Below are 27,438 nucleotides of genomic sequence, written 5' to 3' on the forward strand. Positions count from 1 at the left end.
CTGGGTGCAGTGGCTCATGCCTGTAGCCCCAGCACTTTGAGAGTTCAAGGCAGGCAGGTTGCTTAAGGGCAGAAGTTTGAGACCAGTCTGGCCAACATGGCAAAACTTCATCTCTACTAAAAATACAAACATTAGCTGGTGTGATGGTGCATTCCTGTAATCCCAGCTACTAGGGTGGCTGAGGCACAAGTATCACCTGAATCCGGGAGGTAGAGGTTGCAGTGAGCTGAGATGGGCCACTGCAATGCAGCCCTTCTGTCTCAAATAAAACACACACAAAAATCAAACAAACAAAAACCCTTTCAATTAGAATTGATGAGTCAAAGTTATCTGTGTTTTGTGTTCTCGTAGATACTGTTTCCAGAGCACTTACACTCATTTATACTGCACCCATTTACATTCCATCAACAATGCCTATAAAAGTCCTAGTTTTTATATATTGCCAGATCTAGATAGATATATCATCTTTATTTCAAATTGGAGTTTCCTAATTAGTCATGAGTTTTAAGATTTGTTTCCTGTTGCTGAATAAGTATCTGTTATTTTCCATTGGATTTACCATTCTTTATGCTTATGGTTGCCATTTGTATTTCATCTATGGTAAGTTTAAACCAAGAAGACGATGTTATAAATTTTGCTTTAAATAGTTATATACTTTTGTTAAATTGAGAGAAATAAAATAATATTTTATATTTACCCACATATTTACTATTTCTAATAACTATTTATTTCTTCCTGAAGAGATAGGTTTCCATCTGTTTTTTTTTTTTTTTAGTTTAAACAGCCTCCTTTAGCATTTCTTCTTCCTGAAGAGATAGGTTTCCATCTGTTTTTTTTTTTTTTGGTTTAAACAGCCTCCTTTAGCATTTCTTTAGACAGGACTCCTAGCTATGAATTCTTGTAGATATTTTTTATCTGAAGCCGCCTTTATTTTACCTTTATTGTTGAAGGATATTTTCACTGCCGGTAGGATTCTGCTTTGACAGTTTTTTGTTTATGTAGGATCTTAAAGATATTGTTCCGTTTTCTTCTGTCCATCCTACCTTTGATGAAAAGTCAGACATATTTCAAACTGTTATTCCATTATGTAATTTTTTTTTCTGACTCCTTTCAAGAATTTGTTTTAAATTTGATTTGCCAGCAGTTTGATTTTAATGCCCTTGGCATGGTTTTCTTTGCACTTTTTCAATTTTAGGTCTGCTGAGTATCTTCGTAAGTTTGGGCTTCTGTAACAAAATACCATAGACTGGGTGGCTTAAACAACAAATATTCCTTTTTCACAATTTTGTAGGCCGGGATGTCCAAGATTAAGGTGCTGACCTATCTGTGTCTCTAGAGGGTTCTCTAGAGGGACAGAACTAATAGAATAGATGTGTCCTATTTGTTAGGATAGGACCTTTTTTCTGGTTTACAAATGGTTACTTTCTTACTGTATCCTCACATGCTTGAAATTACTTTAAATATTGTATCTATTACTTGTTTTTTTAATATTTCCCATTTGAATTCTACTTTGTAAGAAGTAAATGCCATGACTCCTGCTTTTTGTCATTGTGGTTATCACTAGTTGATATATATTTATAATTTAGCTCTTTTCTATTTATTAGGTTTATTGTAATGGTAATGCAGCTGTATTTATAGAGCAAATCTTGCTTTCTTTTTTTACCCACGTTCTAATTATTTTTTAATTCAAGAAATTTTTCCACTATAAATGTAGATTTGTGATGGGAAAACCTTTATATAATAATGAAGGTCATTAAATAAATGTTTCCTCTCATACGTTTCTTAAATTGTTCAGGTGATATATTTTATCATAAAAATACTTCTAAAGTATATGATGTAAAAGTGTAAATGAAAGGGAATTTAAACTTTTACATCATATACTTTAGAAGTATTTTTATAATAAAAGTATTTATATCACCTGAATAATTCAAAATTTACTTCCTTCATCTTCTTTCCATTTCTTTACAATTCTCCACATTTCTCAATGCCTAAATACAACTTTCTTCACTAGAGATAAACACTGTTATTAGTATAATATTTTTCAGATACTTTTCTATGTATTTATACATGCATATATAAAATAGTTTTATAGAATGTTTACATAACTTTTTTTTTTTTTTTTTTTTTTTTTTTTTTTTTGAGACGGAGTCTCGCTCTGTCGCCCAGGCTGGAGTGCAGTGGCGCGATCTCGGCTCACTGCAAGCTCCGCCTCCCGGGTTCACGCCATTCTCCTGCCTCAGCCTCCCGAGTAGCTGGGACTACAGGCGCCCACAACCGCGCCCGGCTAATTTTTTTTTGTATTTTTAGTAGAGACGGGGTTTCACCGTGGTCTCGATCTCCTGACCTTGTGATCCGCCCGCCTCGGCCTCCCAAAGTGCTGGGATTACAGGCATGAGCCACCGCGCCCGGCTACATAACTTTATCTTATTGTATGAATTGTTCAGCAATATGAATTTTTCAATGTATAGTATGGCTTTACGAATCAGTATATGTTAGCCTACCTTATTATTTTATGATCACATAACATTCTACCATATGACTGTATTCACATTTATTTTTCTTTCTTCTGATGTATAATTATTTTTATTAAAAGGGATAAAGATTAAGACTCTTTGTGCACATGTGTATAATGTATTAAAGGTATTACACATTCTCTAGAAGTAGAATGCCATGTTGAATGGTATATACGTTTAGCATTTTAATAAGTACTGCCATATTGCTTTCCAGAATGGCTGTACGTATTTATACCCTCAACTGAAGTACTAGTTAGCTAAAATTTCCCCACATTGCCTGTTCTCACATTTTTCTCATTAAAATTATTTTGCCTTTATATTTGTAAGTATTTTTTATATACTATAAATGTGACAACTATTCTCCCTAGTTTCTAGCTCTTTAAAAACTTTAATCTTTATTGTCTTGTCTTAAAGAAGTTTTTAAATTAATGACATATTATTTTTATGTCATGAATTATTTTATCTGATGCTAGAAGTTTTCTGTAAGTAAGAAAAAGGCAAGAAAATTCATGGCCTCAATTTTCTACAATTAAGTATCCTGATAATTAATAATCAGGATACTCTGTAATTACACAGAGGCCCCATCTTTGTTTTTATGTGTGTTTACTGTGTGGTTGGAGTTCTTTTTCCTTTGAAGTAGTTTTTCACTGCACATAGTTTGATGTTTTGTTTCCCCACTCTTCTCTCATGGTTTCTTTGCTAATCTAAACTCACCTGTTTTATATTTTTTAGTAATATTTTTAAGAGAGTCTCGTTCTGTCACCCAGGCTGGGGTTCAGTGGTACAAACATAGATCATCGCAGCCTTGACCTCCTGGGGCCAGCCTCCTGAGTAGCTGGTGCTACAGGCACTTGCCACCATGCCCAGCCTTATTTATTTATTTATTTATTTAGTAAAAACAGGGGTCTCACTATGTTACCCAAGCTGGTCTTAAGCTCCTGGGCTCATGCGATTCCATTTAACCTCCCTAAGGCCTGAATTTACAGATGAGCCACTGTATCTAGTCCCAACCCTCCATTTTCAAATGGGTTGTTCTCGCTATAACATTTTGTCTTTCATTGCAACAGATTTGGCAGGAGGAGTTTACCCATATATCCAGTGGGGTGATATATGTATGCCTACTTCACAATCATGATTAAATCTCGAAAGTTTCTAAAGAGTAAGAAATAAGAAACATGTTCACTCAGATTCATGGTACTTAAAGAACACTTACAAATTAAAACTATGTAAATAAAGGCAAAATCATTTTTAGTGGGAAAGGCAAAAAACCAGGCTAATTACAGATATAAAAATAAATGTCTATTTATTCATTTATTAATATGTTTTAATAAAGGAAATTAATCCATTCTAATTTATATATTGGTATATGAGTATGCTTACATGTATTTTTTCTATTTACTATTTTTTGTTGTTTCTCTTTCAAAATTCCTACTTTTTACAAAATTATATGTCTCATAAAATTTGACATTTTATTTCTACGCTATTTGTGGTTAACTTTTACATTTTAAAAAATGTTTTAACTTTATGACATGATTTCTCAGCATTTACAAAATTAAACTCTCTACAACTTCTGTTCCAATCAAAGCAATCTTTTTAGCATATGAGAGACTGCCTGAAGCAAGGAAAACTTTCCTTTTGGTTGTACATGGAACTGGGTTTATGGGCACAGGGGGTTCTTCCTATGGAAGATACCTCACCATATTAAGAGTCATTTCTGCGGTTCTAGCTTGAAGGGAATACTGGAGCCTGGTGCTTCCAGCTTGAGATAAGCACAATTGTGCTCATTAGATTATCCTTATAATAAATTTCCCCATTAACTACTCACAAAATTGTCCAAACTTGTAGCCCTTTTTGTTTTTGATCTTGATGATAATTCCATGGTTCTATTCTAGTCTACCCTTTTCCAGTATGATGAGTGATTTAGACAGATCTGTTGGATTTTATCAAGTTATCCCTTTTATATATCTTCCAAAAATTCCTAAGTGCTCTGAGCTTACCAGTTTTCCTGATCTGCTGTTTCATATATTTATATTTCTTCAATCATCTTAATGTGGGTTTAACACAAAGGAGATATCAGTGCTTGCATTTAGTCAGTCAGCTTTCTTTGATTGGAAGTAAACAATTAAGTACACCAGAACAAAAACTGAAAACACTTATTATTATTATACTTTAAGTTATGGGGTACGTGTGCACAGCGTGCAGTTTTGTTACATAGGTATACATGTGCCATGGTGGTTTGCAACACTCATTAACCCGTCACCTACATTAGGTATTTCTCCTAATGCTATTCCTTCCCTAGGCCCCACCACCTAACAGGCCCTGGTGTATGATGTTCCCCTCCCTGCGTCCACGTATTCTCATTGTTCACCTCCCGCTTATGAGTGAGAATTTGAGGTGTTTGGTTTTCTGTTCTTGTGTTAGTTTGCAGAGAATGATGGTTTCCAGCTTCATCCATGTCCCTGCAAAGGACATGAACTCATCCTTTTTTATGACTGCATAGTATTCCATGGTGTATATGTGCCACATTTTCTTTATCCAGTCGGTCTACCACTGATGGACATTTGGGTTGGTTCCAAGTCTTGCTATTGTGAATAGTGCCACAATAAACAAACATGTGCATGTGTCTTCATAGCAGAATGATTTATAATCCTTTGGGTATATACCCAGTAATGGGATTGCTGGGTCAAATGGTATTTCTAGTTCTAGATCCTTGAGGAATCACCACACTGTCTTCCACAATGGTTTAACTAATTTACACTCCCACCAACAGTGTAAAAGCATTCCTGTTTCTCCACATCCTCTCCAGCATCTGTTGTTTCCTCACTTTTTAATGATCACCATTCTAACTGGCATGAGATGGTATCTCATTGTGGTTTTGATATGCATTTCTCTAATGAACAGTGATGATTAGTTTTTCATACGTTTGTTGGTTGCATAAATCTCTTCTTTTCAGAAGTGTCCCTTCATATCCTTCACCCACTTTTTGATGGGGTTGTTTTTTTCTTGTAAGTTTGCTTAAGTTCTTTGTAGATTATTATTATTTATTAGCCCTTTGTCAGATGGATAGACTGCAAAACTTTTCTCCCATTCTAGGTTGCCTGTTCACTCTGATGGTAGTTTCTTTTGCTGTGCAGAAACTATTTAGTTTAATTAGATCCCATGTGTCAATTTTGGCTTTTGTTGCCATTTCTTTTGGTGTTTTAGACATGAAGTCTTTGCCCATGCCTATGTCCTGAATGGTATTGCCTAGGTTTTCTTCTAGGATTTTTATTGTTTTAGGTCTTACGTTTCAGTCTTTAATCCATCTTGACTTAATTTTTGTATAAGGTGTAAGGAAGGGGTCCAGTTTCAGTTTTATGCATATAGCTAGCCAGTTTTCCTAATACCATTTATTAAATAGGGAATCTTTTCCCCATTGCTTGTTTGTGTCAGGTTTGTCAAAGGTCAGATGGTTGTATATGTGTGGTGTTAGTTCTGAGGCCTCTGCTCTGTTCCATTGGTCTATATATCTGTTTTGGTACCAGTACCATGCTGTTTTGGTTACTGTAGTCTTGTAGTATAGTTTGAAGAGCAAATAAATTCAAAAGTTAGCAGAAGCAAGAAATAACTGAGATCAGAGCAGAAGTGAAAGAGATAGAGACACAAAAAACCCTTCAAAAAAGCCAATGAATACAGGAGCTGGTTTTTTGAAAAGATCAACAAAATAGACTGCAACCCAGACTAATGAAGAATTAAAGAGAGAAGAATCAAATAGATGCAATAACAAAATAATAAAGGGAATATCACCACTGATCCCACAGAAATACAAACTACCAACAGAGAATACTATAAACACCTCTATGCAAATAAACTAGAAAATCTAGAAGAAATGGATAAATTCCTGAACACGCACACACCCTCCCAAGCCTAAACCAGGAAGAAGTCGAATCTCTGAATAGACCAATATCAGGCTCTAAAATTGAGGCAGTAATTAATAGCCTACCTACCAAAAAATGTCCAGGACCAGACGGATTCACAGCTGAATTTTACCAGAGGTACAGACAGGAGCTGGTATCAATCCTTCTGAAACTACTCCAAACAATAGAAAAAGAGGTAGTCCTCTCTAACTCATTTCATAAGGCCAGCATCATCCTGATACCAAAACCTGACAGAGACACAACAACAAAAAAGAAAATCTCAGGCCAATATCCCTGATGAGCATCGATGTAAAAATCCTCAATGAAATACTGACAAACTGAATCCAGCAACATATCAAAAAACTTACTCACCAGAATCAAGTCGGCTTCATCCCTGGGATGCAAGGCTGGTTCAACATACACAAATCAATAAACATAATCCATCACATAAAGAGAACCAATGACAAAAACCACATGATTATCTCAATAGATGCAGAAAAGGCCTTTGACAAAATTCAACAGCATTTCATGCTAAAAACTCTCAATAAACTAGGTATTGAGGGACTATATCTCAAAATAATAAGAGCTATTTATGACAAACCCACAGCCAATATCATACTGAATGGGCAAAAACTGGAAGCATTCCCTTTGAAAACCGGCACAAGGCAAGGATAGCCTCTCTCACCACTCCTATTCAACATAGTGTTGGAAGTTCTGGCCAGGGCAATCAGGCAAGAGAAAGGAGTAAAGGTATTCAAATAGAAAAAAAGAAGTCAAATTGTCTCTGTTTGCAGATGACATGATTGTATATTTAGAAAACCCCACCATCTAGCTCAAAATCTCCTTAAGCTGATAAGTAACTTCAGCAGTCTCAGGACAAAAAATCAATGTGCAGAAATCACAAGCATTCCTATACACCAATAACAGACAAACCGCCAAATCATGAGTGAACTCCATTCACAATTGCTACAAATAGAATAAAATACCTAGGAACACAACTTACAAGGGATGTGAAGGACCTCTTCAAGGAGAACTACAAACCACTGCTCAAGGAAATAAGAGAGGACACCAAATAAATAGAAAGACATGACATGCTCATGGATAGGAAGACTCAATATCGTGAAAATGGCCATAATGCCCAAAGTAATTTATAGATTCAATGCCATCCCCATCAAGCTACCATTGACTTTCTTCACAGAATTGGAAAAATCTACTTTAAGTTTCATATGGAACCAAAAAAGAACCCACATAGCCAAGACAATCCTAAGCACAAAGAACAAAGCTGGAGGTATCATGCTACCTGACTTCAAACTATACTGAAAACACATTTTTAATCTAAATTATGTTATTGGATTATAGGACGGGACACATAAAATTAAAATATTTCAGAAAAATTTAGTCTTTTATTCAAAATTAGTAACTTTACATATTAGAAAGTACATTTTTAGTGATTGTCCAAACCGCTAGCCACCATTTATTATTTAAACCCTTTAATATTACAGCAAATATTTAGTTATGCACTGAATCTCCAAACAGGCAAAAAGAATAATCAACTAAAGTTTATATCAATTAAAAGAAAAAATCATTATGCAACTAAAAAAATTCTCTCTCATATTAAGGAAACATAGCACATGCCTAAATAATGTTAGCTCCTTTTCCCCATTTCATAGTAAAGAATCATACAGTCTCCTCTCACTCTTCCTAAGAAAGCATATGAAAGTTCTAGATATAAAAATCTTAAAGTTTTATCTCCCCTAACATTATTTGATCATAAAGTTCCCTGGTCAGTGGAACATAAGACTTTTTCAAGTTATCCATGAAGTAAAGTGGTTCAGAAATTTTCAGTGGATTAAATCCTTCTTCCACCAACCGATACTTCAATAGTTTGAATGTTCCTGTTGCTTCCATTTTTTCCTGTAAAGCAATTACCAGGATGAGTAGAATCATTTAATAACTATAATATATTAATATAGAGTTAATACTATAGACCGTAATATTAAATTATAACATTTTATATCTAGTGATCTCTGTATTTTCTAATAATTTAACACTAGAAATAAAAAAATGTGTTCTAGAATATTAAAATATTTGATTTACCTGTAAACTTTACTCAAATATAAACTCATTCAGCATATAAGAATTATGAACATAATCATTAAACTGATTATAATTATGTCTAAAACACATAGGTTATCTCTTCAATTCAATGCCAATATAATATTATGTATAGAGAATGCTGTAAGATGCTGAAGAGATAAAAGCCACAAAAGACAGCGATTTCTACTACAAGTACACACAAATCTATTATAAAAAGCAGAATACTGTAAGAGCTAGATGGGGTACAGAATGTTCTAAAACATGGCTTAAATTTACCCAGAGGGGTTACTTCAATGCTGTAAAACTTGAGGTATCTCAGTGAATTTCCAAGGTCCTCACAGGATATCTTGTTTTCAAGAGAAACTCAGTGACATCTGTTAGTCACCACTCACAAACTACTAGCTCAAGGTTCACAGTTTCAGTAGTAATTTGTAATACATTCAATGATGTCATTATCTTTGCAAATTTGGGTTTTTGGTAGCTGCTGGGATAAAAAGCAAGTACAGCCAAAAATCATCGTGAAACATGAAATCAGACTGTCCCTGTCCAATCCAATCTAATTCCAAGGTCTGAAGAACTGTGCAGTGCCCAACTTACATCTCCTTAATAAGTGACTGCAGTTATTTGAAAATGAAATGAAAGCATTTATTTATTTATATGGATTATTTTTTCAGGTGGCTACTCATTTGTTAGACCTAAATACTTATTGTTTTTCCTTAACTAGTGAATAAACACATGTTTAGGTATTTGCTTTGACCCAAGAGTGCTATGAGACATTAAAGATGCCATGAGTCTAGAAAGTTTAAGAATCTCTGTTTCAAGGTGTTTAAAGGAGATAAGAGTGTATCTCTTTGTGGGAATCTCAGGTATGGATAAACGGTCTGTTTAAGTGAGATGACATGTAGAGACCTATACAACATTCTATGAGTAGCTTGGCCATTTTTATTTATCCTTTTGGACTATTTGAGTCAACTTCACTTTGAACCCCCTTCCCTGATCTCCCTTCCCTCCTCCATCTCCCCTGATCCAACAGTATAGATATGGCTATACAAGCACATATATCCTTTTACTCTTCTCTTAAAAATCAGCAGCTCACAGTATTTATACAATTTAGTTTTCTGCCATTTTTAAGCTTAATACTATACAAAGTATATTTTCCTGGGTCCTGTAATTTTCTTCAAAATAGAACTTAGAAAATTGTTTTATAAGGTCTCATTTAATTGTCATATTTTAATTAACTTTGCCCTTATTCATGAACTTTTAGAGAGTATCAAAATTTTTACTACAATAGTCTTTTGAGAAATGTATGCATATATAATATTTATACATCTTTGATTCTTCCTAAGATGTATTTTGACTAAGTCAAAATATATGCAAACTGTTAAGAGTGTGATCATATATTACCAAATTGTTTTCTAGAGAGGTTATAACAATTTGTGTTTCCATGAGTAGAAATAAAAGGACCAAGTTCATTTTATCCCAGCCACACTGAATATTATAACATTTCACTTTTTTTGTGACTTACTGGCAAAAAGAGTTCTATTTTTTAATTTGTGCTAAATAGATTTGTAATACAATACTTGTTTGACTCATTTTATCAGAAGTAACTTTTACTTTTGCATTCCTTTTATGAGATCATTTATTACTAACACTCATTTATTAAACAAATATTTGACTGCTGTCAGGCTTTATTTCTAACTATAGCAAATACTTGAATAAACATAACAGTCATAGTCCATGTTCTTTTTAGGTGTTTAAAGATCCTAAAATGCTTTCTAAATTTGTGCAAGGCTGATCTAATCTTCTAAAGTAGTCTTGTGCTAAAATATTTTTTCCATTTAATTAAAGTGAATTTTATGTTGCCCTGGAAAAAAATTCTTAAAATATTATTTGTCCTATCAACTTTCTACTCCATCAAAATATATTACTTATGGGGTGGGCTTAGGATGAGGAGGGACAAGAGGGAGATTGGTATGGTTGTAAAAGGACAACATGAGGGAAACTTGTGATTTTGAAATTGTTCATATCTTTACTGTGGTCATGAATGCATGAAGTTGTATGGGTGATAAAACTGTATAGAAAATATACACCCACAAATGAGTGTAAGTAAAGCAGGAGAATTTTTAATAAGATGGGTGGATTATGTTGACATCCTGGTTGTAACAGATCTGCAAAATGTTATCCTTGGGGGAAACCAGGTGAAGGATATACAAGTTCTCTCTTATTTCTTACAACTGCATGTGAATCTACAACTATCTCAAAAAATTTCATTGAAAATATATTACTTCTGCTTCATAGTTACTCACCTTTAGTGTTTCAGAGGGTTGTTGTTAAAGTAATCTGAGACAATGTAAAAACTCAAAACAAAAAAGGCAAACGAAATATGTATTATGATAGTTCAGAGGATGTGTCCCATGGAATAAGCAGTGACTTGGCTGCAGTGATTGCTTGGCAAATACTATAAACCTGACTATGATACAGGCTACTGCTCCACTAGGGGTCTAATAGTGAAATAACAAATGTATTCAGAAAAAAAAAATATCTGTGTGGTTGGATGTTAAGAGATGATGAGTACTAATTTGGGGAAATTATATTTGATGCAAAATATTAAATAAACAAATGGTTGTATAAATAAGTAAAGTTACCCAGTAGTTAAGGATATTTGTTTTCTTTTTACTGTACTTCTACCAGTAACCTAACAAGAGATTAAGTCCTCATCCCAGAATAAATAAGCTCAGAATTTCTCACATGGGGAAGGTCCAGGTGACGGGGAATTTGGACAGAACAGCAATAAAAATTAAAAGCAAGATTGCCTAAAGCCAAATGCCTTTATGTTCTGCACACATCTTGCCATCTCTTTGATGTCTCCTTAATGGAACCTAATTCTAGGCACGTAGCACCAAATGTTTTCACAAGATGTAAGTAAGATGTGGTTTTGGATTGCCACTGTCACTGGGACCATCATTTTGCTCTGAGGTCCTGACTGAAGAGGAAGAGAGCAATTCTATAATTAGGACAAAGACAGGTATGCCCTAGCATTTCACCATGCCCCCTTTATAATTAGGCTTCAAATATGGCGTCGATCTGCATCAACTCCACATGCCACGCCTCTCACATAACTCACATGTTATCTAAAAGATACAATATTATTTTGCAATTAAACTACCTCCTTGTTTCCTGGTTTTATATTTAATAGAAAACTGCGCCGCTAAAATTACCTGAATTCTTAAAAATCGTGGACACGCATAAGCTGGTAAAGATGTTACAACTTGTTCATAAACTTTTTCCAAATCTAAAGATTTATTTGGTTTTAAAATAATAGAAGCCATTCCTGCTCTTCCTTCATAACCTGAAAAAAAAAGTTTCAAATAGAGCCATTTGTAAGTACCAAATAAGCTTTAAAAGATAATTCTGTACATGCTAATTGGCACACATGGAGACATTAAATCTATTTCAGTAATAATAAGACAACAGTAGCATAAACAAGTCTGTATCCTTCCCCGAACATATGATTTACCCCCTAGAAACATTTAAGGACAGGGAAGACCAGAGTCTATCTCTAATTGCCTATACTACAGAAATGAAATACATGGAATGGGCAACACTATAAATTACAATGAATTTGCATCCTACCACCACTAAAACAAATATTAAGAAAGAAAACATTTATTAAAAGGCAACTATATTCCAGCAGAAATATATATCCTAAGCTTTAATGTAAAATATGAAGGGCATATTTTTTTATTTATTTATTTATTTATTGAGACGAAGTTTCGCTCTGTCCCCCAGGCTGGAGTGCAGTGGTGCGATCTTGGCTCACTGCAAGCTCTGCGTCCCGGGTTCATGCCATTCTCCTGCCTCAGCCTCCTGAGTATCTGGGACTACAGGCGCCTGCGCCCGGCTAATTTTTTGCATTTTTCGTAGAGACAGGGTTTCACCGTGTTAGCCAGGATGGTCTCAATCACCTGACCTCATGATCCGCCTGCCTCAGCCTCCCAAAGTGCTGGGATTACAGGCGTGAGCCCCCACCCCAGCTGAAGGGCATATTTTTAAGAAACTAGAAACTCGTATTTCCATAATTAATTCCACAAATCATTTAATGATTATCATGCCACCTGTGGATCTTTACAGGGGTCAGAATGTCCTGGAATCTTTCTCCAACACTCAGTGGCTATTTATTAAGTAGTCATTCCCTTCTTCTGCTCTCCCATCCAAACACTCACATCACTGATCTCCCCTGCACCTAAAAGCATTTGCTGAAAAATGGAGAATGGCTGTCTTATGACTTCAAATTGGTCACTTTTCTGTGACATTTTCAACATCATGAGACAATCCTCATATGCATAATTATAAGGATAATGAGTCCAAATTTAAAAGTAATTTTTATAAAGAGCCATCTTAACTAAAAGTGTTTTTAAACATTTAAAGTAGAACATGTTCTTGTTTAGTGGTATGTACAAACACTAGTCATAAAAAGAAAAATAATAGACTAATAAAAAGCTGTAAGTGATTCCAAGCAGTGAGTCATTGATCAGAGTTTTCAAGCTTTGCTTAAAAATACACACAGGCATTAAAATTCAGTTGGTACCTTCCCCGTGAAGTAACCATGAACTTTGTTAGCTTGGTCAAGGGCATTACTTGCCAAGGCAGTAATAAAATATTTATCTTAATACACAAAAATTAAAATGTTGAATTAGCAAGACTATTGCAAAACTACAGAATAGTGGAAATTCTATTCTAAGAATCTTTCCCAAATCTGAAATATATTTATACCTGATATAGCCACACCATAGACGTTTGTTTCCTGTATGAAATCCAATATTCCAATAACATCAACAACCTCAGTGGTTGAGACATTTTCTCCTTTCCATCTAAATAAAAAAGATCAAATTCCAGTTAGTGCACCTATATTGGAAAAACTAGGTACCCCGTTTTAGTTTTAGTGTCTTGTATTTGGCTCTGTGCAAGCACCTACTGACCAACATAAGCTGAAAGGCATTTCTAAGAAAGCACTTTGTTGGTAATTCAACAAAATCAGCATTGGTCTTTTAGTTAAAATTACTTTATATCTCATTGTATAAATTACTTTCTATGTTCTATAATATACATAAAAATAAAATAATTATAAGGATTATCATTACAAAAATATTATTTTGTAAAATAACAATGAAGTACAAAACATTCCTTTTCTCTGGTGATAAGAATTGAAAGTAAAGCTCTAGTTGCCTTTTAATCCACTGGCCCACTTCAGTTTCTAGGTGTTAACCCCTTTGGCTCCTTTAATGCTTTTGAATGAATATTTTGTTTTAATTGAAATAACTTTATATAAAGTGAGCTTATAACACGGTACAAGAAGGCAAGGATGTAGAAAGTTACTTATTCAAGCATTCATTCAAGTCATTGGACTAGTAAAGCAAAATAATTTCATAGACCTAAACTAATCTTAGGGAATTAAAAAAGGAAAAGTATGAAAGGGGATTTTTGCTGTTTCGAAATTTTTATCATTAGGCCAAGAATTAGACTACAGTTGACCAAACTGGCTTTTTGTTTTAACCCTACCATTTATATTTTACCTCTGTCTGCCAGCTTTATTTCCTTAAAAAGAAGCTCACTGATTTGTTCTAAACTGATTCAATAAAATAATTATAAAATTTCACAACAAAATTTAACTTGTGGTTCAGTCTAGAAACAGATGGCCAATAAATTTTTTAATGAGAAGACATGGAGATAAAAGGGCTCTGTCTGCCTTGAAAGCTAAAGCATATGTGGTCTCTGATGTTTCTATAGAAGCATGGTTCACAATTACAGAACAAGCTGTGCATCCCATGATATTTCATACCTGAAAGTGTCTCCGGTACGGTCCCAAAAATAAAGGAAATTGTCCTGATCCTGGACTATCAAGTCTCCAGTGTTAAGGTAAACATCTCCCTTCTTAAAAACATCACAAAGCAATTTGTCTTTTGTGTGCTTGTAAGGCCCAGCATAGCCAAAGAAGGGATTTTTTGCATGCACTCGAGAAATGAGAAGTCCAGGTTCTCCTGCAAGAAAGAACGACATTTTTGCAGCCATTCGATTAAAACTATTGTTACACACATCATGCATGTATCTATATTATATCTGGCCAGCACAACCAATGCTGCTTATCTCAGCTTCCTCTGAACCTATTTCTGTATTTGACACCATTTACCCTTGGTGCCTATATCTAGCACATCCTTTCATAGATTACCACAAATACAAATTACTTTGGAGAAACTAATAAAAAGGAATTGAATGGAAAGAAAAGGCTCATTAGATTTCTTATACTTCCCAGGTGGATAGACCAATGGCTACTTTTGTTTTGGATTATGTAGATGTTACCACAGATAATATTGACATTTGTTATATAAATAACAACAGTAGTAATAGTGTTAATAACATAACGATAGCATTTTCTTTATTGGGCATTTACCATGAGCCCTTTGCAAATGTCACCTTGCTTATTCTGCATGGAAATCCTTTGATATAATCCCTATTTTACCAGCAAGGAACTAGGACCCAAAGAGGTACAACACTGCTATGCTCAGAGAGATAAATGGAACTAGAACTCAAATTTAACTTTTTATGACTTTGTGTGGCAAGGTTTCTGTATAATACTATCTCTCATCCAATACACAAATACATTTTATTTATTATAACAAAATGGTTTATTCCTCTGGTATGCTATTCTGGAAATCTTTGATGGGAAAGAGATGAGCCATTGAAAAGATTTCCTATTCCATGGTACTTACTAGTTTCAGTTATGTTTAGACACATTATCTGAAATAATTTTCCAATCAAACTTATTCAAATTAATTAAGATTTTTCTCAGCAATCTGTAAGGTAAAAGCTACTTTGAAGAGAAGGCAAAAGAAAAAAGGACAGCAGCAATCACTGCTCTGGAAGTCTTCAAGGCTATTGTCCACTTGCTATGCCTGCTATAAAGAAATGCAGTGTTCATGTGACTAGATGAAGTTGGAGTCCAGCAAACTATAATACAGAGTGATTTCTGTCTTTTAAGGCTCTTAAAAAAGTAAGTCTCACTCTGTGACCCAAGCTGGAGTGCAGTGGCATGATCATGGCCCACCACAGCCTTGTCTTACCAGACTCAGCCGATCCTCCCACCTCAACTTCCCAAGTAGAGGGGGTTCCGGGTGCATGCCACCAGGCCCAACTAATTTTGAAATTTTTTTGGAAACACAAGGTCTCACCAGGTTGCCCAGCTGATCTAGAACTCTTGGGCTTAAGCAATTCTCCCACCTCAGGCTCCAAAAGTATTGGGATTACTGGCATGAGCCACCACACCCAGTCAATAGTCTTTACTCGACTCCCATTTCTCCCACTCCTGGTCATTCTGGCTTTCAAGGGCACATAGGTCACTGGCCAAAGCAAATCTTCTCTGCTCCAGCAGCGTCTGATAGCATCATCATCATCGTCATCGTCATCATTCCCAACACCATCATATCATCATCATCACCATCATTATCATCACCACTATTATACCTATTGAGCACTTTTTGGGTAACGGTCACTATTCTGAGTGTTTTACATATGTAATCCATTTAATTCTCATCACAAACCTACAAGAAAGGCCCTGATAATATCTTCTTCTTTTTTTTTTTTTTTTTTTTTGAGACAAGAGTCTCGCTCTGTCGCCCAGGCTGGAGTGCAGTGGCATGATCTGGGCTCACTGCAAGCTCTACCTCCCTGGTTCACGCCATTCTCCTGCCTCAGTCTCCCGAGTAGCTGGGACTACAGGCGCCCACCACCACGCCCGGCTAATTTTTTGTATTTTTTTAGTAGAGACGGGGTTTCACCATGTTAGTCAGGATGGTCTCGATCTCCTGACCTAGTGATCCACCCACCTCGGCCTCCCAAAGTGCTGGGATTACAGGCGTGAGCCACCGCACCCGGCCAATATCTTCATTTTAAGGTGAAAAAACTGAGGCATAAAAAAAGGAATTTGCCCAATGTCATACAGCTGTCAAATGCAGGAATCGGAGTGTGTGTGTGTGTGTGTATATATATATATGTGTGTATGTGTGTGCGCACATGTGTGTGTATGTGTGTGTGTGTGTGTGTGTGTATCCATCCAGGAACATCTGACTCCAAAGCCTCACCTCTGTGATATATTCTGTCAGTCTACATTCCCTATATTTCAGAATTTTTCAAGACTCTTACATCTCTCTTAAAATGTATGTTCTTTGGTTTCTTTTATTCGTTTTCAGGATACAGGTGACAGTTTCTTTTCTGACAAACTAATTGTTGCAAATGTTTAAATAGGTCACAGTGTATTTACATCTTTCTTGTTGGGCATAATTTACATTGTGAAGACAAAATGCCTTAATGGAAAAAATACTGAGTAGCTCATAATGAGAATCCAAAATAGAAAAACAGATATTTGGGGTCAACCAGCTTTTTAAGAAAACCTGAGGGTGCATAAGCACAGTTCTGGGATTCAAGTTTTAATATCAGATATTATTGTAACTGTAAGAAATAGACCAGTAGAAAAGAGTGCTTAAGTTCTTTGCACTTTCCTCAGAAATTCCATGGCCAGTGTCTATAGAATAGAATTGGAGAAACATTTGATAAAAGCCAGTAGGCTTGAAATTCAGAGATTCGGGAGATTTGTTTTTTAATAGACAAAGTTTGCATTTTTTTTTTTCATCTTTCAGCTACCAGAAAATAAAAACAGGTTTGCCACCTTATCTTCACATTTGAAGTAAAGATTTAGGAAGTCACTTCTGAAATGTAGTTTCAACATATTTTAAGGCAATAAAAATTAATTTTGGCCTGATTTATTCATACTGGATCTCTAAACAATTCTAAGTGCACATCTCTACATTTTATTTTCTAATGTGATTATATGCAGCAGCAAGTTAATTGAGGTACTTGCTTTCATGAAAATTTCTAACCTAAAATTGTAAGAAAGTCTACCTCGGTAGAGAATGGAGGGGAGTGAGAGGGAGAAGCTGAGGAGAGGAAAGTAACAAGCCACATACCAGGTCCCCCAGGAATATACATACATCCCATTTAATTGTCCTCACTGAATAAATATTGTCACTTCTACTTTACATATGAAGAAAATAAGACTTAGACGGGTTAAGTAATCTGTCCAAAGTTGCACCATTTCTAAGTGTCAGAGACCATGTTTAAATCCAAGTTGGCCTGACTTTACACTATATCTAGAATGATGAAATAATTCACTAATTTAGATATTGGACATTTGCCACTGTTCATACTACAAGTTGTAGATTAAGAGTAGCATGAGCCAAATAGTTACCACTTTTTTATTTTAATAATTTACTATCTGAATGATCCCTCTGGGGCTCTTAACATCTAAGTAAAATTGTTCCACCTGCATTAAAATTCCAAAGTTAAATTACACAGTGGACCTCGTCATCCTCTCCTTTTGAAATTCACTAATAATCACAGAGGGCCCTCCATATCTGTGATTCCACATCTGCGAATTCAACCAACCTTGGATAGAAAATATTTGGGGAAAAAAGGTAAAATAATACAACAATAAAAATAATACAAATAAAAAATACCATATGACCCTGTTTATGTAGCGTTTACATTGTATTGGGTATTATAAGCAACCTGTTTAAAGTATACAGGACGATGTGCATACCTCATAGGCAAATACTGTATCATTTTATATAAGGAACAAGAATCCATGAATTTTGGTGTCTACCCAGGGTCCTAGAACCAATCCCCCGCGGATACCAAGGGATATCTGTATATGGTAGATCAGAAACTTTGCTTGAGAAGATGTCTTCAAATAGAAGTCTTACCTTTTTTCACATGAATACACCAACCCTGTTCATTTCTCATGGGTTCATCTTTCTGAAAGTCATACTTTATTAAGTCAAAAGTGGAAAGAAGCTGCAAAACAAAAAAAAAAAATCAAATAGAAACAAGCATTTAGTTACTTGTGCAATGACATCTACTATAGTAGACTATGCTAATTGAAATAAATGTTGGAATATGGATTTATTAAAACAACTTCTACTGAAGACAAATTAAATATTTAAAACTCAAAACTAAAGGTATTAGTAAACAGCAGTCATTTACTGGCGTTTACTTTCATTTCTTTTGTGGTACACTTTACTTAGCAAAACACTACTAATTTTAATCAAGATACTGAAACAATCCAGGCATTCAATGAATAGTCTGTTAACTGCCCGTAAAAGGACCATTTTCCACAGCCATTTATTTAAAGTAGCCCTGGAAGTGAAAAGTTTTCATAGAACTAAAATGTAAGCTACATTAATGTAAGAATGGCATTGTTTATTTTTTCCTCACAGTATCTAAAAAAACAAACAAACAAAAAAGCCAAAACATATCAAATGCCTAAAAAGTATGTTTACTTGACAGCCACTTTGTCCTTTTCCTGTAAACCTTTCCCCTGAGCCTTTCACTTTAATGCTCCTAAACTAACATTTAGTGCTTCTTCCACACTCTTTGGTATGAGATGATAAATTGATTAGAAAACACCCATCACATCAGGAACCAAAAATTGGATGTCTCCTCTCATCCCCAAATGTTTTCAGTTACTCTGCTCCTATCATGTCCATATTATCATGTCATGCAGGCTCATTTGTCCACTAAATTCCCACCCTGGGAGAGAACTGCAGACTGGTTTAGTCCAATCTCCTCCTATATATATATATTTTTTGAGACAGTGTCTCACTCTTGTCACCCAGGCTGCAGTGCAGTGAGGAGATCTCGTCTCACTGCAACCTCTGCCTCCCAGGCTCAAGCAATCCTACCACCTTAGCCCCCCATGCAGCTGGGCTTACAGGCATGAGCCACTTCACCCAGCCCTCTCATTTTTATTCTATAAGAAAACTGAGGTTCTACTCAGCAATTAAGCAAGCTCAGTTAGAAAATGGCAAACTAACATGAATGTAATAAAATGAAGTGAAATAAAATAATAATAAAGAAAGATGAATGGGGGGAAAGCAGGAGAAGAGAAATGAACAAATATAGAACAAATATAGAACAAAGATGAATGGGGGAAAAGCAGGAGAAAATGAACAAATATAGAACAAATAAGTGGGAAAAGATAAGATGATTGAGATAGATGCAATAGTATTATTTATCATCAAAGATTAAATGCAAATACCTCTGGTTCTTAGCATTAGTAAAATAAGCATGTAACTTGAATCACAATGCATTATTTGAATTAAAATATAAATGAGAGCAATGAACATTCATTGGGCACTAACTATATGCGGGGCACTGTTTAATGTAATCATCAAAACATCCTCTAAGGTAGAAATTAATATTATCCTATTTTAGGATTAGAGCCAATGACCAATGAAAGAGGCAACAAGGCAAATATATTGTTATTCTAGATATAAAGACTGTTTATTAAAATATGAACTTGCATCTTGTTGGTCTTTGTCTATAATTGGGATAACAGGATATTGGCCACTTGCCTAATGGCTAGTAGAAAGAAAGAGTCCAGAAATTCTGGAACTGCCTTTATCATCTTGGCCAAACAAGAACAGACCCCTGTCCATTACTTATTCTTTTTTCTCCTATTTTAACATGTTTTGCTTTTTGGAAAATTTGCCCAGTGACTTGTGATGTCAGCTTTAGTGTTATTTCTTTTAGATTAATTGGGCAACCATGTATGTGGGTGAGATTCATTCCACAGCAAATTACAGTGTGTCTGTTATCAGAAAAAGGGGACTTGATGGTCAGAAATTGAATAATTTTATAATTCAAATAACATTAAATATATCACAGCATTTTCTAGCAGTACCCTGGAGCAGAGGATTAATGCTCAGCTAGAAATATTTCTATTCTCCTTCCTGCCTTCAGGAGGTCCTCATGATATTACAAAAATCATGTATAATGGCTGCATTATACTACAAATTCAAAAAATAGATGCCACACCTTAAAATCCCCCAAATGTACATGTTTATGTATGTGTGTATGTGTACATGTCTGGAGCACAGCTGCAGGGGGTCCCATTCATAGCAGAACTGTGCAATGAACACACACCTATGTAGCTGTACGCACTGGCCCTGGGAGGTTTTATCCATACCTACCTATCTTTGCAGATTCAGATTTGTAAATTTACGAGTTGGAAAAGGAACACAAAGTTAATTTCCTTCGTTAATACACGAGGAAACTCTGAACCGAGAGAAAAGTAACTTGTTAAAGTCACAAAGTGAAATAACGGTAGAGTCGGGAATAGAGTTATCAGTCCCTGTGTAGTAAAGAATTTAACCTTGTCCCCAAAAAAGATCCCAGCTTCTGGGAGGTGACCTCTAAGTCCTTGGAATATCATTCTTAATAGGAGTGCATTTTTTTGTCTAAGACCTCTGGGCAACTAGATGGCAACTGTATGATTTAGAATGGGGTCTCTGAGGCACATGAACAATGTGAGGTAGGCTGGGGGCTTTGCATCACCCAGCTTGACCTCCTAAGGGGCAGAGATGGAGGTAAGCCATGTGAGCAGTCAACCTGAATTACACAACCAAGCCCCCAGAAAGACTGGACATCAAGGCTCCCATGAGCTTTCCCAGTTGGCACTAGTTTGTGCATATTTTTACACAATTCCAGGAAAGTAATGCTGTTCTGACTCCACAACACAGCATATCTGGAAGCTTCACCCTTGGTACCCTCCTGGATTCTGCCTTACATATGACATCCCTGGGATGATTATAATCTAGATCCTTTAGATGTGATAAGCTGAGTTTTGTGAGTCCTTTTAGCAAATTATCAAACCTGAGAGTGGTCTTCAGGGACTCCTGAAATTATAACTGATGTCAGAAATGAGTGGTCTTGTGGGGACTGTTCTCTTATTTTGAAGTTGTCTAACTTTTCTTATCCCTAAAAGATGCCTGCTTTTAAGGCAATAAAACAGCTTATGAAAATGGTTAAAGAAATGAGCCATTTTATTAATCTCATATATTATTTTTAAATTTAGGTTTAGATGGTATTTAAATTTTAAATCCCATTGTATCTATGGATTTGCCAATATGACAGGAGAATTACCATTTCTTCCTTTCCTCCCTCCCAACTCCCATTTTTGTTAGTGTTATAATTATTTTTACATTGTCAAGTTTTATTCCATGTAAAAACAATTCAGAGTGGTTCAATCTTCTATATGAGAATTGACTCAATGTTCACCATCAGGCATTTTAACTGAAGGTCATTCTTTCATTTCTAAGTTACGGTTTATCTTCAAGTTGGTCATTATTTTTCATTCAGTGAATTTTACAAAGAAATATTGCATTCCTATAAATATGAGGGTATTATAGATTCTGATTTCTTAAAACTTTGAGAAAACATCCTAGAAAAATTCTTAGGTGAAGTCAACTCTTTCCTTGTTTCCTAACCTTGAGTGTTTTATTTTGAGAATGCCTGAGATATTTCCCACCCTCACCTGTGCTACACTTTGCTCATCCTTTGCTTTTCCTACCTCAAAATCTCCTTAAGGTTCTTTTTGTTTCATAATTTCACCAGGATATATTTTTATTATAAGTATTCTGCCCCATATAGTGTACTCTTTTGCTAAAGATTCAAGTTTGTACCTTAAGGAAATGTTCTTCTACTACGGTAGAAATAATTATTTTTTTCTTTGATCTGTTCTTTTCTGCAGGAACACCAATTAAGGATGTATCAGATCATTGTCTATGTTTTCAAAATCCTTTTTCTTCATTTTTAAATTATCATTTGCTTGCTCTTTTTACTGTGTTTGTGGGACTCCTTAATTCCGCTCATCTTTCTCCCTAACAACATGTACATTCCTTTTGATTTTAAGTTCTTTTATGTGATGCTCATTTGTGTAATATTTACATTTTTTCCTCTATTTTTTTCTTTGAGCTGAGCATGCTTACTTTTTAGTTCATTTTGTTGATTTATGTTTGTCCTTGATCCTTTTTCTTTTCTGCGCTCTTATTTTTAAAGAGAATATTATTGCAATTTTTCAAGCCTGTGAGAAATTGTTTCTCTAAACATTTCCTGGTCGTTTTGGGAAACTTACTATTTTGATGTGCATTCATTTTTTTTCCAGCTGCCTTTTATTTTTGATTCATTTTCTGTTTTTTTTCTGAGCTTTATTTCATGTATGTATAAAATGTGCATTCATTTTTTTCATCTGCCTTTTATTTAGATTCATTTTCTCCCTTTTTTCAAGCTTTATCTTTGTATTTTATGTTTGACTCTTCCTATTTTCCCCAGGTGAAAATACTACAGAAAAAGAGTAGTTCATAATTCTACTTGAGTTTGTCTCTCAAATAAGGTGTCACTAAATTTTTTATATTGTTTGCCTTGGGAGAATATGTGGGACAATATTTCTTCAGTTTTATGCATTAAAATAGTAAGTGTAGCACATAAAGACAATGGGTTATAGGAACTCTGTTGCTGCCTTATAATTATACTTCACTTGTAACATTTTATCTCTGGAGACTGCTTCCCTCCCAGATAATAAGCATGAGCCTCCATTAGGCTAGCATTTTTGAGAGGCACTTATCAAATCTCCTCACTTAATTATGAGAAAATCATTGAACCAAATTTTTCTAGTTACCCACTATCTAAGAAAACAACATGTGAATAAAATGATAAAAGGCAGACTAGAAGACATGTAGTATTAGGCACAACTTTGTTTTTTCATTTCCAAACTGAAAAAGAAAACTAAAATGAGTTGAAAAACAGAGGTTTTCCAAATAAATTGAAGACAACCATGACTTTTTACATGATTGACATTATTATAGTTGACAGAAAATTTAAAGAATTAGAAAATTATAATAAAGTCAGTAATATAAAATACAAATCATCATACCCTTGTTGGTTGCTTTAGCTTGGTTGGTTGAATGGAAAATACTCAGCTTCACAAAGGGGCTCAATATCAATACCAAATTTGTAAAGGAACCAGTGCAATGAATTGAGAAAATTAACCGCAAGGAATGTAAAACTCAGTAAAATCAGCACTTACTTTCCCCAAAATGCTTTTGTTCAGAATAAAGTGCATTTCTGAGATGTCAACTATACCCTCAAAATCCCAAAAGAATGCATTATAAAAATAGTTTGCATTTTCTTTAGGTTTAGAGCATTACCGTTATTTACACTAGCTTTGAATGGGCAACTAGACTGAAAAAGTGAGCTGCTACAGCATGAAAAACACATGTCTGCCAATTCCTTCCAGACACTGAAAAAATCACCACGGATTAGAAAAGCAAATACTTTGTTGCTTCCAGGTGTTCTTTGAGGTATGGCAGTTTATTATACAGAAAACTTTACCTATAAAGCTAAAGCAGTTAGGGATGAAAGTGATAAAAATGCACCAAAGTTCGCATTATGGGATTCTTAAAGATCTCTTTAAAAGCAGCTCTAAATATGGCTTGAGTAGGGAGCTCTGGAAATCTCAAAAGCAATCATATAGGATAGTGCTACTTTCAGAGAACAGGTGAGGCCACTAAGGAAACACACCTGAGGGGAGAGATTATCAAACAAAGACTTTCCTCATACATGTGTGCCTGTAGGAAGTACTTTTGTTCCTGCACTGTTATGTCAGGTTTAGGAGTCAGAAAGTGAGTTGCGAAGTTTTTTCTCCTTCTGCATTATCTGGAAGAGTTTGTAGGAGAGGAATCATTTGCTCTTGAATATTCACTATCCTGAGTGGGAAAGCTATCTGAAACTAAGGGAAGATGTTGGAGTATGAATTTATTTCATTTAGTGTGATAAAATAATTCGAGTAAGTTGTACATTTCTAGAAATTTTTCCAATTCATCTAATAATTTCAAGTTTATTGATATGAACTTATTCAACATATCCTCTTTTACTGTCTTAATGTCTAAAGTATCAGCAGCAATGTTCCCTTTTCCATTCCTGATATTATTTCTGCCTTCTATCAATCAGATTCGATTTCTTTACTTTTTAAAAATTATATTTCTATCTATTTTTATATTCCTCACCAAATATTTTTTCTATGTCATTAATTTCTGCTCTTTATTACGTCCTTCCTTTTATTTCTTTGGAGTTTATTTTAGATGTCCTTTTAAAAGTTAACTTACAGAGATGGTTACTGAGCTCCATCCAATTTTCAGGTATTCTTGGCTAAGTGCACAAGTTTTTCCATGTAATATTTTCATTAGGAGGTAGCTCACAGTATCTTCTAATTTCTATTATGATTTTTTCTTTGCTGAATGGAAATTTAGAAATGTTTTATTTCCAAATATATAGGAGGTTATCTAGTTGTCTTTTACAAAAATTATTTCTACCAACAATTAAACTGTTTTCAGAGAACATAATTTAAATATATTCAATCCTTTGAAATTTGTTGGAATTACCCAACTGGCCCAGGAACTTCTGTAAATGTTTCAAAAGTGTTTGAATACAATAGACACACTGCAGTTGTTAGATGCAGGGTTTTCATATGTCAATTAGCAGTTTATTATTATAGATTATTGAAGATTTATTTTCTCTTGCAGCTATATCAGTTTTGCTTTATAAAGGTTGAGACTGCTATGTTTATTTTTGCCTTTGTTCTTAAAAAATTATTGTTGAATATAAGTTCCAGTTTGACAGTTATTTTTTCCAAGCCAGTGGAAGGTAAATGTCCACTGTCTTTTGTGTTTTGTGGTTGCTATTGAGAAATCAGCTGTCAATCTTCTCCTCCTAAAAAGTTGATTTATTTGGCTACTTTTAAGATTTTAGTGGTATCTTAATATAGTTTTAAAATTATTAAAAGCTGGTATAGAATTGAGTGGTATAAACATTGAAAGATAAGTAGAAATAGTGGAATAAAAACACTTAAGGAAAACGGAAAGAGTCAAATTAACATATATCAGGGCCTATGCTTGCTATTTATAAATTACATCATTAAATTTGGAAACTGAACAAGAAAAGGCATCATTATGGTGACATGAGAGAGAAAACACGGAAGATAACTGAGGTTCACAAAACCTGTACCCTCGTCTCTCACACTGAGGCCACTACTCTATTTCTAGAAATTCTCAAAAAAAAAAAAAAAAAAAAAAAAAAAAGGTGATAATATTTACCACAATTTACAAGCACAATATCCAAGAGAGCTGGCAGACCTCAATGTGCTTTTTTTTGGGGGGGGGGGGGTGGTGGGGGAGGCTGGAGTGCAGTCGCGTGATCTCCGCTCACTGCAAGCTCTGCCTCCCGGGTTCACGCCATTCTTCCGCCTCAGCCTCCCGAGTAGCTGGCACTACAGGTGCCCGCCACCATGCCCGGCTAATTTTGTTTTTGTATTTTTAGTAGAGTCGGGGTTTCACCGTGTTAGCCAGGATGGTCTTTATCTCCTGACCTCATGATCTGCCCACCTCGGCCTCCCAAAGTGCTGGAATTAGGCGTGAGCCACCGCGCCAATGTATTTCTTTAATAAGGAAAATGCTGTACTTACTTTGTGAAAGAAATTTGCTCTCCCAATTGCTCCAATTTTCCCAGTGTAGTTCATGAAAGATATGTTTGATTCAGTAGCTGCATAAAGTTCACACACCTTTATATTTCCAAATCTGTCTAAAAATTCTCTCCATACATCACTCCGCATACCGTTTCCAATTGCCAAACGCACCTTATGATCCCTTTCTCCTTCTCTCTGTTAGAGGAAAATGTTTTACTTGTAATTAATTCCAGTTTCCAGTTGTTTCTTTCATTATTATTATTTAAATGAAAAATGTCACAGAAGTAAACTGCACTGTGCAATAATAGAAGGGAAGCTAAAATATGTGTATAAGTCTATTGCAGAACTGTGTCCAAATTCTAATGAAAGTAACACTGGCCAAGAATAATACAGTTTGTGTTTTTCCATATCTGGGAACAGCTCATTCTAAATTGCAGATCACTAAAGGCTTTTTTGAGTAAATGTCAGGTAAGGAAGAAAGCATTTTTCAGGAAGAAAAAAAGCATTACTTTGATAATATTATGAAACATACTTAAGTTTGGATGTCCAGGCTTAGCAGTAATTAGCTATATAATTCTGAACAAGATATTAACTCCTAACTCTGATTCTCAGTTTATTCATCTATTTTAAGAAAGGTAATAATAACTGTCTTCCTTATATACTGTAGTGTATAGTTAATACACAGTGAATAACATAGAGTAAACAATAATTTGAGGCCATAGAATCAAAGTAATATTTGACTTGTAAATATTATGGCAACTGTATGTGACTATTATTTTAGAATATTCTCACATTTTTACTTTTTGTTCATATTTTAGAATTAAAGGAAGATATAGGATTCTATTTTGTTCTATATTCAATAAGTAATGTTTTAACTAACATGAACTTTTACACTCACCTAAAATTAGAGTAAGAATATATTATCAGTGTAGTCACAATAAATCCATTATTTGCTCTGATTACCTCCATCATCACCAAAAAATGCAAAATAACAAGATGTAATAATAAATCAGCAACAACAATAAAATAGAGAAATTGGCTTCTTTGCTACCTATAATTTAAAATGATCAATGGATCACATTATTCATTTCAGTTTCTTCTCTAAACACCATTTAAATGGTTTTAAAGGGAATACTTTAATCTATGAATTTTCAAGAATAAACAGAAGTGAGTTGAGAGGTAATTTTGGAAACTGAAAAGTGAAGAGACAAAAGGACATGTGTTTGAGCAGAATGGATAAGGCTGAAATCTAAGCCTGCAGCTTAGCACCCAACAAAGGCTCCTGAAAGTGTCAAGCAAGCATCAAAAAGAATGAGGAAAGCAGAAAGCCTAGTAGGAAATTTGTTTAAGAAGCAGTTGTATAACTAAATATCTAAATACAGACAAAGCGTCTGGGAATATGCCCTTGCTACACATTGGCCAAAGACTGGAAATTTGTCTCTGGAGATGTCTAACCAGACACAAGTTTGGGCTGAGGAACTTACTGTGAAAATTAATTTTATAAAATAGAGTCCTTCACATCATG

At 34.8% G+C, this 27,438-nt stretch overlaps 2 protein-coding genes across 3 annotated transcripts in view; both read right to left on the minus strand.

Moving 5' to 3' along the window:
- The window catches only part of ISOC1 (isochorismatase domain containing 1), a 1,173,170-nt gene that overhangs the window by 71,296 nt on the left and 1,074,436 nt on the right, over positions 1-27,438 (minus strand). The gene's annotated exons all lie outside the window — the stretch shown is intronic.
- The window catches only part of SLC27A6 (solute carrier family 27 member 6), a 62,475-nt gene continuing 42,829 nt past the window's right edge, over positions 7,793-27,438 (minus strand). The window contains exons 5-10 of one of the 2 annotated variants that reach the window (XM_050795756.1): positions 25,914-26,108; positions 18,319-18,409; positions 14,346-14,544; positions 13,280-13,377; positions 11,725-11,855; positions 7,793-8,323 (exon numbers count right to left, since the gene is read on the minus strand). In XM_050795756.1, the coding sequence (XP_050651713.1) occupies positions 8,147-8,323; positions 11,725-11,855; positions 13,280-13,377; positions 14,346-14,544; positions 18,319-18,409; positions 25,914-26,108 (891 nt within the window). In that variant the 3' untranslated portion in view covers positions 7,793-8,146. The remainder of the gene's footprint in view (positions 8,324-11,724; positions 11,856-13,279; positions 13,378-14,345; positions 14,545-18,318; positions 18,410-25,913; positions 26,109-27,438) is intronic. The other variant, XM_050795758.1, reaches the window with a different exon arrangement.

The sequence above is a fragment of the Macaca thibetana genome, chromosome 6 (assembly GCF_024542745.1).
Source record: "Macaca thibetana thibetana isolate TM-01 chromosome 6, ASM2454274v1, whole genome shotgun sequence".
NCBI classification, from domain to species: Eukaryota; Metazoa; Chordata; class Mammalia; order Primates; family Cercopithecidae; genus Macaca; species Macaca thibetana.